Genomic DNA, 11,887 nt, shown 5'->3' with positions numbered 1-11,887 from the left:
GTATATATATTATTTCATAAAAACATCTCACGAGTGTTTTAATGCCTAATTATGTACAGTTACATACACTGCTTTATCTATACACATGTTATAAACTGTCTGTGATGTATTGAGGAACCGCATGCTACAATTGTTAAATGGCGGCAAATAAAAATTTTTCTCACGCATGTCACACAATCGTAGTTTTTATTTTTATTCATAGAATCGGCCCCAACTATCATATTGTTCGATATTAAGTAACGTGTGAAATTGTCAAAATTGTATGCTATTGACATTTCATTTCGAATAAAACTTCATCTCGATTGATATTAGAATTGAGGTCAAATCAAATTGTTTTGTTTTTCAGATATGTTCGGATTCGCTCTGCACCTTTTGGACGGAAAAGTGTCGTTTTTATTTTGACTTTCAATTATTTTGTGAAATCTAGTTTAAAGTGGAATAGGATAGTGCTATTGTGCCTTAATCGAAGATTAAAACGCGAAATTATATGAATCTCGAACTAAAATACCCGTATCGGCCCGTTTTAAGGAATCCCGAGTCAATCCAAGCACGCCGCCTCAAATTGCCTATCCTCTTTGTGGCGGCCATATTTCCGGAAACATATTTAAACTTCATGTTTAGGCTGATGGCTTTGCCAAAGCCTTAATAAAAATAAAAATAAAAATCAGAGATGTTCGAAATTTGAATGTAATAATAATATCGAATTCGATGTTAAGAAGCAATAATAACATTTTCACAGATAGGTAATTTGTTCTAACAAAACAGTTTATCTGTAATGCTGGTCGTAATTTGCTGTAGGTATATGAACACATAGAGAGTTTATGATTATGTGTGTAGATAAAATATTTTATTGCATTTTTCTCAAAAAACTTGCAAGAGGATACTCCGGGGGTAAAGGATCAAGGACCTCTTTTGAAAGTTTCTTAAACTCAATATCCATTAATTCGTGAACACGATTCATGAGTTTCGGTAGGTCATCCATTGTTAATCCCGTTGTTGGAATCGGATTTAGACACTTGATTATGATATGACCTGTAAAAGTACGAAAGTTAGTAATGCCTAATCATGTATATTTATATGTTTGTTTATATGCACTCGTATTTCTAACCGAAGAAATCACACACTTTACGGTAAAGACCTTTGGGTGAGGTAGGTACTAAAATTTTCAACAAAGTGTGTATAATTTACGGTGTAGCCCAAATTACTTATACTAATTTACTACACTTATTTATTTGAGTAGTAAGCTTACGAAATGCGTAAATTAAAAAAAAAAAGATAAATCGGCTGCCCTAGAGCAAAACCTAGTAAGGAACAAATGTTTTGAAAATATTTTTTTTTAACGGAATCCCACTCCTTTAGTAATTACCACGGAAGAATATGTGCTACGTAGTAATTACTCACCAAATTGCAGTGACTACTTCTAAATCCTACAATTTACTGGACATTTAGAAAAAAAGATGAATGTTAGCTGTATTTTTATTAAACCTTACCTAAACTGTTCATTTTTAAGAATTAAAAACATGACATAATTTTTTAATTAAACCTTCTACATGACTAGGAGCGAAATAACGTATTTTATCAGGCATGTATTCCGTCTCATAATAGCAGAATATCCACTATTATCGTATTTATAAATCGAAATAACATTAATAATATATCGAAATAATATTACCGTAATAATAACTTAAATATCTGGACAGGTACAAACGAGTCAATTAGATGGCCTGCAATATCTCCAGATCTTAAGTTTCTGGATATTTTTTATGGTGCTATGTAAAAAAAATACGTACATAAAGTTTTAGGAGAGTGTAGAAGAGTTAAGGCTAAAGGTACAAAATGTTATTATCAGCATCCACCACAACACTTTGCAGATGGCTACACTTATTATATTTCCATAGACTAATCTGTGTATGGAAGAAAATGGGACCCACTTCGGGTACATAAAAATGTACTCGAGGTAAAAAAGTATAATCCTGTATATTTGGGGGTAATAACTTTACTGAAAATGTTATGTAGTTGTTTTATTAATTTAAATTTTCAAACGAAACCAAATTTTATTCTAAATTTTCTTGTGCAATAATGAAAATCAACTAAAATATGTATGTAATATTTGAGTTGTAAAGGAAAATTGTTCAAAGGCACACACTCAACACACACACACAAAAAAGGCAACGTTGATTTGTGTTTTTTGGCTCTCCTGTAAAATCTTACCTAACGCACTTACTAGTTTCTGCTCTGGGGCAGTCGAAATATTTCATTACTTTTATTTGGATCTTATATATATAATTTTTTAGTTTATAGGAGAATGAGATGTGTGCGAGATTTTCATTCAATTAAAATGGGATTCATCGCAATAATCCTATTTATACGAACATCTCGAATCGTAAATGTATTAGATTGTAATGGATAAAGATTGAAAGATTACCACCTTCGTTAAAAATGGATTTCTGTTCATTTATGAAGTAGTACGGCGAGAATACGACTGGAATGATGGGTACTTGCGCGCTCAAAGCTACAGTGAAAGCTCCTTTCTTGAAAGGTAACAGCCCTGTCTTATTCCTGTTTCTTGTTCCCTCGGGAAACAGCCACAACTTCGTCTGTAACAAAGTTTAGATAAGTACATCAGAATTTGGTAATATTGAGAGAGATAACATGAATTTGCTTTAGTTGCGTTTGTTTAGTGATAGCTTCCGCAGTTCATAGCGTGTCCATACTGCAACCTCATTTCGACGGCCCCACCGAATAAACGCGTAAAAGCTTTTACGGTTATTTTTTTTTTATTGTATTTTTGGATTTTCCCGCTTAAAATACACCTCATAATCTTTTTTTCAAATTTGGTTTCAAATTAATTTTATAAGTATTCGATACTCCAATGTTTAGTCTACGGAAAATAAATTTAACAATCTCTCACGAATATTGCAAATAGGTATGTATTTTGCACACTATCTACTCATGCATGTTTATAACAAACTAACTTTGTAATATTGTTCATGGGAATCTTTAACAATCTTTAAAACTGTAATGCAAATTTAAACTTCTCAAATAACCATGTAACTATATAATATTCGCATTGATAAATCTTATTATTCATAGTAAAACAGAGTATTATTATGTTACATTTTAAAGAAAATATAACTTTTCCCACGAAAACTCGTAATAGTGTAAACACTACAAACAAACAGCCGCCAAAGTAATTTTTACTAGAAAAAAAATTTAAAGGTATTTTTATTTATTTCTCATAAACTATCAATATTTTTGTGTTTCAAATTTTAAAATAAGATATAATGTTTTGTTACCTTTAATTTGGTCATACATTGTATTTAAGTATATCCAATGAGTAATATTATTTTTTAAGTTTTTAATCGCTCCTGTAAATTTGCAATGTTTCCTTTACACGTTTATTTGGTAGGGCCGCCGATTTAAAGCTGTTTCTGTGTATACTATCAGTTATGACTTCGCGTACGCTAGGAAGGCGTAAGTTGGCATTAACTCACTTAAATAAGGTTAGATAAACAGAAGTTGTACGCTTACAGTTTTATTAGTAGGCTAAATAAGTACTCACTGCGCACAAACGGTTTAACTGCTGTGCATGTAAATACGGAAGCTATAAATATCTAGAATTAGCGGAAGAATAAACTCTTTAGGTTTAGTTAATTATGTCTTATCTCTAGAGGTACCTACTTATCTAATTACTGTTACCCATATGTATCAATCAATGTAAAAGTGAATTATCTCTTTGCAATTAAATTTTGAAATAACGATATTTTTGCAAATTAATGAGTAGGAAAATAATACAAGTGTTAATTTAAAAAAAATATAATAGACACACGCTTGGCCACAATCTCACCTGAAGTTAAGCGACGATGTGACCGACGATGATATGCGTCTGCCTAAAAATGCCTATTCACTCTAGCCTTGAATAGCCCCAAATTGCACTTTTCGGGAAACGTATAGTATTCCATCACTTTGCCGTACTCATCAGAAAGGAGGAAGCAAAGCGCCTAGTGCGAATAGGTGGTATATCAACGACGTAAGGATGGAGTGTTCTGGACCTTCTAGTCGACCGAAGGAGAAACGGTGAGAGTGGAACTAAATTGAAAAGTTCCTGCGTACACTCCCCGAAATGCCTCCGTAGCCGAACGGATACCATGCCGGACTGCCACGCAGAAGTCCCAGGTTCGATTCCCGGGCCGGGAGAAATAGTTGTATGGCCTACAATTATTTCTCTCGTGAGTTTGGGTGTAATTTGTGGTTGTCTATGTGTGTGTCCATGGCACCCGCGACACAGGGTTTCCCTAGTGCGGGGCTATGTTGAGTGTGTGCGTTATTATATTATTATTAATGTATCCGATAGAAAATCGACAAGCAGGCTACTTTTCTGCGATGATCGAGATTTTGTAGCTTCGACTCCACAAGAGAATTGTTGTTAATTTTCATGTGCATTCAGTGCGTTTAATTTTTCAATGTTTATTTCAAATCGAAGGTATAATAATTTGTTTATAATGAAAGATATGATGAAATGTGATACCATTAAGCAAAAAAATATGATTCTTTAAATATGGACCACTTTAACAATGACAGACACATATATCAGAATGTAGAGGAAATGAATCTTCATTACCTTTTTCCTGACCATGACTTCAGTGGTGATTTTCAGTTGTTTATAAGCATTTTTCGCGTTTTTTCTGTCTATGAACACCGTCCCAGCAAAGTAAGCAGTTAGTCCAATAGGGCCAATGTAAAATATTTCCTTTTTAGCAACTGCCGCTAGTTTATCTACAACGTGCCAAATGTTAAACATACCTAAAACAAGATATTCATTTAATGCATAACGTCAAAGTGCTATATGAAAATGCATGAGTAAACCATAAAAGACGATGACTTGATTTAAGTATATAAGTCGTTGATGTACGGAGTGAACATATGTATGTTTAGGGCGGATTGGCTATAATTCTATAAGTTTGAATTTGTACTAAAATACTTAATTGTCAAAAAGAGGGGGAAGCTATAAGAATAATTAAAAAATTGATTTGAACTTTTTCATTTTTCATCTCCTAGAAAACTTGATGATTTGAACAAAATATTCACATCACTTGTTATCCCCTTATAAGACATCTACATGCGAAAACATGTATAAGTATATACCTATATAAATAAATACCTCAATAAATACCTCGTCGGTTTGTTTGAAAAAACAAATATACGCGATTTAAATCCGGAATAATAGTTCATATTTTATGTGTAACAATTGCGAAAACCTAAGAACTCGATAAATACATTATCTTTTTTCATTAATTACGTTTATGTAATATATATATATATATATATATATATATATATATATATATATATATATATATATTACATTACATTACATTATATTATTACATTACATATAATAATAAAATAATATAAATAATAAAATAAAATAAAATAATTACGTTTATGTAATTATTTACATATATTACATCTGCAAGGGGCACGCGGGGTGTTGGGGGGTCACGCGAATACGGAATTCGCGATTCTCGCCGCGCGCGCTTTGGGCACTGCGATTCGGAACGACGGCGGAACGATTTGTGCGCGCGAGTACCTACTTTTTCTTTAATACAATAAGTGTAATATAGTTCGCTAGTTTTATTCAACTGGATACCCCTTGTAAGCGATAGGGCTCTAGTTCCCACTAACTACTAAACTATTATGCAGTTTTACCGATTCGAAAATTAAGCTGATACTAATACGAAACTGATACTTAAACTCATTTCCATAACTCATTGTCGAAAATTTGAATTTTTGAAACCGGGGAAAACATTTTTCGATGAGAACAATATTTTCGTATTTTAGCTCTTTGAGGCGAAGTGGTATCTTGGTTGAGTAAGTTTTGCGAGGTAGACGCGGAGAGGTTTAAACATTTAAATGCTTTATAGAAGTAAAGTTCTCGCTTACTTTCAAATGATCGCATATTCCGCTAAGGGCGCGTTCCCACTATGTCGTGACGACAGATTGTCGTGCACTTTACAGTGTCGTGGCTTGTATATTTAAATGAAGTTGTTCATATACAGCACGACACGATTAACTGTTGTTCACGATTTTTTATTGTTACAACGACAAACTGTCGTCACAGTGGGAACAGCTAGAACGACAGTCGTCCGACGATAAAAAAACGTCACGATAAAAACGTGACGACTGATTGTCGCAGCTCCTATTGTCGTCACGTTTTATTTATCGCTGTCCGCACGTATTCTGGTCCCTGCCCTCCCCTCTCGTACCCCGCGCCCTCTGCTCGCTTTGCAGTGGCGTTGCGCTTCCAAAAGACCATACAAGCGACTGCAGCGCATCAAACGATTCTGTCGTGCAAACGACAAGGAGACTGTTATGAAACGATAAATTGCCGTCACGATCTAGTGGGAACAGCTAGGCACGACAGTCGTTTAACGATAAAAAATCGTCCACGACAAATAGTCGTGATATGGGAACAGGCTAGACACGACAGTCGTCAAACGATAATAAACCGTGACGACATAGTGGGAACGCGCCCTAAGGTATTTATAAAGGAATTCAGGAAGGAAAATTTAATTGAAATATCAGTAATTACAATCGAATGACGCTGATTTTTCTTTAGATGAACGCAGTGAATGAGAATTTTGCGAAACTTTGTGATTTTTTATCGAGTGAGTTTAGTTTGATACGTCAATGAGTTTAGTCAATCGTGTTTGGGGCCACAAGTTCACTACCCGTATCTTCTCTTTTCATTATCAATAAAAAAAAAAGTTGAATTCGTATTTTTTTTATCGTCCGAAAAACAAATTTTCCTTGTGGTTAAAATAAGTCAAAGCGTTTTCGGGTTTCACTTCACCTTAATAATAAAAATGCAGGACGAATTATGTGTCCGGGAGTCATCGAGTATATGCCGGGAGTGTACGTAGATGATAAAGAATAGGAGGGATACAAAAGAACTTTATGAGGGCGTAAAAAGAAGCGGACAATGAATGAAAACAAATGTTAAGTGTAGTGGATAGGAAAAAGGTTTGAATGATTTCCTTACCCAAGATATCCAGTGAGTACTGATGATTGGACACTATAATAGCGCCCCTGTCTTCGGACAAAATTTGTCCATTCCGCAACTCCCATCGTACGTTAATTAACTTGGTTATATGTTTTGCTATCTGCGCAGTTGCCCTGGAAAGTGTATTAAGTAAGTATATGTAATTTCTACTGATTATACGAGCACTTAAATATTAGAGTAGAGTAGGTAGGTATATTTACCTGAAATTGGTTATTTTACATAAATAACCAATTTCAGGTAAATATACCTACCTACACCAGTGGAATGTATTTGGCTTGTCATAAATGTATGTTTAAGTAGTAATTTAAAAATTGTCATTGGTATTTATTAACCTGTCGACGGTATGAAGCCACAAACTTTTATTCTACGAACTTGTCCTTTCTCATCATCAACGCATTTATACGTCCCATTGCTGGGTACGGGTCTCCGCTCAGGTGAGGGCTGAGGCCATAGTCTGCCACGTTCAGTGGCGGATTAGCATTCTCGACCGCCCTAGGCCCCAGGCCAAGTAGACAGTACCAGCAGCCCCTTTCTCAGCACTCATCATAAACTGGTAGACTACATAATGAATTTACTTTATTCCCACTTTTACATTTATATTTTATCGAAATCGTTTCAGAAATTTAGTTAACTATAATAACTGCTAGTTTTTAACATTTTCGGAGGTTTTAGATTTAAATAAAACATTTAAAACGGTTTTAGGTTTTATTTATTTAACTATGGATTCATGCTCATACAAAAGTAGATATAATAAGTGTTTTACAACGTGTTACAAGAATCGTCTGCACTTAAGCGCAGCAAAGTCATTGGTTAAATTCTCACAATCCAATTTCATTAAAAAATCAGCTTCTATGTTAATAAGCAAAGCAAGATCGTCTTATCTTTGCTCCGTCATTGTTGTGTAGTTTTTGAGTTTATCGCGATCAGACAGACAGACAGACGCGGTAGTGGTCTGGGCCTTAGGGCAAATCCGCCACTGGCCACGCCGGCCCAATAAGAATTGTGAACTTCACACGTTTTCCGAGGGTTGTGACCCTTCTTTGACGTGCAGGTTTCGTCACGATCATTTCTTTCACCGAAAAGCTTTCCGTAAATATAAAATTAAATTAACTTTCCCACAGAATATCCGAGAAACTCAGAGATGCGAGCCCGGATTCGAACTCACGGCCTCTGCTTGAGAGGCGGTTGGTTAAACCTTTGGGCCACCTGTCCTTCTACTTACAATAAAATACTCACTTTGCGTTCTTCACGTCTTTTGGCCTTAACAACATTAGTGGCCAAACTACTAATGCAATCAAAAACGTAAGAAAGTAACCTAAAATGAACTTGAAGTGGAATTTGACTTTACTTGGTTTGACGGATAACAGTTTTCGGAGAACGATTGTGACAACGAACAACCCTATACACCACCACACATACGCCCACATGTTGTGAAATCACATGAAAGTCTGAATATGCGCGACGCGTTTGCTTCACCAATTATTTACTGACATACTCAGTAGTCCTTGTGTTTGTTACTACTAAGTTCGTTTAGCGTTCCGTAAAAAAAATATTTTGAACGAATAAGAGAGTGAGATCGTGGACGCCGTAATCCAATTTGTAATGATTTCTGGTCAGGTTGTAAGGTGATGATGTCTATAAAATTTAGAGACCGCCATCTAGTTTCTATCAATCTAAAAAATTCTGGGGGTAATTACTTTTTCGAGAAAACAACACACACAATAATTCTCCTGTGGAGTCGAAGCTACAAAATCTCGACCATCGCAGAAAAGTAGCCTGCTTGTCGGTGTTCTATCGGATACATTTCGGGGAGTGTGCGTAGGAACTTTTCAATTTAGTCCCACCCTCACCGTTCCTCCTTCGGTCGACTAGAAGGTCTGGAGCACTCTATTCTTATGTCGTTGATTTTCCACCTATTCGCACAAAGCGCTTTGCTTCCTTCTTTCTGATGCGTACGGCAAAGGAATGGAATGCTCTACTTTTATCTGTATTTCCCGAAAAGTGCAATGTGTTGTGGGTATTCTTAGAAAATATTATTAAAAAGTCAGTTGTCATCCAGTTCGTCTTTCATTTACACAACATGGTGGCAGCGGTGGTTGAATAAATTAAATTATTGCGTAATTCGGCATTAGTTTGGTGCAAAAAAGTGTTTCGTGGTTGTGAAAGATCAAATACAGTTTATATATTATTATAGAACATGCGAGACCACAGTCGGAACTGAGTTTGGATGGCAGCCCCGTCAGCCGGGCTGACGCATGGCGAAAATGGAAGACGCAGTTTGCATTATTCCTTAAGGCATCAGGGGTGCACAAGGAGGAATCGACTGTGCAGTCGAGTTTATTTATTAATTTGATAGGGCCGGGCGGATTTGATGTTTACCAAATATTTACATTCGAAAGTGAAAGTGATAGTGATGACGTCAAAGCGTTACTTCAAAAATTTGACGAATATTTTGGAGTCAGATGGAATGTTACGCTAGCACGTTACAATTTTTTCACGCGCAATCAAGAAGAAGGAGAAACAATAAGCCAATATGTAGTTGCGTTGAAACTACTGAGCACAAAATGTGAATTTACAATGTTGGAGGAATCATTGATTCGCGACCGTATAGTTTGTGGCATAAGAAGTGGAGTGGTACGCGATTGATTGCTGCGTATAGATGATTTAAGTCTGGATAAGGCTATCAAGATATGTGAGGCGGACGAGGTGTCATCGGATGGCAGTCGATGCCTGGAGGCGCGCGGGTCGACGACCGCGCAGGTGGATGCTGTGCACAAGGGCAGCCCGGCCAGCAGGGCGGATGGCGCGGGCGTGCGCACGGCCGCGGCCTGGCCCGGGCGTGCGCACGGCCGCGGCCTGGCCCGGGGCCCGGCACTGCTCCCGCCGCTGGCGCCGCCCGTCGCCAACCGCTCTCGCCTTTCGCGGGCGCAGTGTCACGGTTGTGGTATGCAGTGCTTATCAGGTATGTGTCCTGCTATAAGTGTCAAGTGTTATGTGTGTCAAAACTATGGGCATTATGCAAGAATGTGTAACGCACTCCACAGTATAAAAAAAGGTGTACGACATCGGTGTTCAGGGCGAAAACACGGACAATTCCGAGGATGACTGTGAGTTATTTTATGTTTCTGTCGTAGAAAATATTTCATTTGTAAAACAGTCTGCCAATAAGTGGTATGAGACTATAATCTGTAGTGGAGACCCCGAAACCTTCAAATTAGATACGGGAGCCTATATTAATGTCCTGTCATATCCGAGGCTTAAAAAATTAGGGTTCAATGAAGAGTATATACAACAGAAGCATAATATTAAACCACAGTCTTATAACGGTGACGTCATACCAATAAAAGGTAGGTACATGCGATTTAAATTGGTGGCACAAAAACCGTCAGTATTGTTTGAAATTTGGAATTGCAGATATGGTTTGTGAAAGTGTACTGGGCAGACAAGCATGTTCTGAAATAGGATTAATACGTCGGGTACACAGTGTAAATTTAAATGACTACCAAGACATTTTTGAAGGTTTAGGGTGTTTACCGGGCGAATACAATATTGTTGTTGATCCTAGTGTACCGCCGGTGGTCAGTGCCCCGCGTACGGTGGCGATCGCTCTGCGTAAAAAGTTGCACACCGAGTTAAATAGAATGACGGAGTTGGGCGTGCTAAGAAAGGTCACTCACCCCACGCCTTGGATTAACGCGATGGTAATAGTTGCTAAGAAGAATGATAATTTACGAATCTGTCTTGATCCCCGTCCGTTAAATTGTGCTATTCGACGCGCGCATTTCCAGCTTCCAACGCTCACAGAATTGACCTCTAAATTACACGGCGCGTGTTATTTTTCGGTATTAAATGCCAATTCAGGATTTTAGGCGGTGAAGCTGAATGACGCGAGTGCCGACTTGTGTACTTTCGGCACCCTATTTGGGCGTTACCAATTTACGAGACTGCCATTCGGTTTGAATTGTGCGTCCGAAGTTTTCATGCCAGAGTTAAACAATTACTAGAAAATGTGGAGGGGGTAGAATCCTTTATAGATGATATTATTTGCTGGAGACGAACTAAACAGGAACACGACAAACGGCTGAGTGCCCTGTTGGAAAGAGCTAGAAGTGATAATTTAAAGTTCAATAAACAAAAATGCAAAATATGTGTTGAGGAAGTTACTTATTTAGGACATGTTCTTAATAGAAATGGCATGAAACCAGATTGCTCAAAAGTGAAAGCGATCATTGATATGCCGCCTCCGTGTGTTAAAAAGAGTGTAGAATGGTTTCTAGGAGCAACTAATTATCGTTCTAAATACATACCGAACTATTCCGAGCATACTAATCCATTGACAAATTTTTAAAGAAAAGTTCTTGTTGGGTCTGGGATTCAGTCCACCAGGAAGCGATAGATAATTTAAAAAAAAACTTCTGAGTACGGCCCCGGTGCTGGCTCTGTACGACGTTCGGCAGCCGGTCGTGTTGCCGGTGGACGCGAGCAGCGTCGTTCTCAGAGCGGTGCTGCTGTAGGCCGGCCGCCCCGTGGAGTACGCCTCGCTCACGCTCACCGGCACTCAGGTACGCTCGGGTGGAAAAGGAAATGCTCGCAATAGTGTTTGCTTGTGATAGGTTTCGGCAGTACATTTATGGCAAAAGTGACGTGGTGGTCGAAACAGATCATAAACGCTTAGAAAGCTTATTTAAAAAGCCTTTGCAGTCCCAGTTCGTTTACAACGGATGTTTCTGGGCTTGCAGAGTCTCGATTTGTCAGTTACATATAAGCCAGGTAAATTAATGTACTTAGCAGACACTTTGTCGCGTGCGCCTCTATCGGATAAAT

At 37.5% G+C, this 11,887-nt stretch overlaps 1 protein-coding gene across 1 annotated transcript; it reads right to left on the bottom strand.

Annotated features, from left to right (window-relative positions):
• Nucleotides 1-821: 821 nt before the first annotated feature.
• On the bottom strand, nucleotides 822-8,490 carry LOC113233131 (1-acyl-sn-glycerol-3-phosphate acyltransferase beta-like). The gene is made up of 5 exons (XM_026468127.1): nucleotides 8,300-8,490; nucleotides 7,043-7,176; nucleotides 4,622-4,803; nucleotides 2,429-2,597; nucleotides 822-1,032 (listed from the first exon to the last, which is right to left on the bottom strand). Exons 1-5 carry the CDS (start codon nucleotides 8,488-8,490, stop codon nucleotides 848-850), a joined length of 861 nt encoding a protein of 286 aa, XP_026323912.1. The 3' UTR covers nucleotides 822-847.
• Nucleotides 8,491-11,887: the final 3,397 nt, after the last annotated feature.

This window comes from Hyposmocoma kahamanoa, unplaced genomic scaffold (assembly GCF_003589595.1).
Source record: "Hyposmocoma kahamanoa isolate Upper Pololo Valley unplaced genomic scaffold, ASM358959v1 78, whole genome shotgun sequence".
Taxonomy (NCBI): Eukaryota; Metazoa; Arthropoda; class Insecta; order Lepidoptera; family Cosmopterigidae; genus Hyposmocoma; species Hyposmocoma kahamanoa.
Note: the sequence above shows the minus strand (reverse complement) of the source record. Positions and strands in the feature narration are given on the sequence as shown.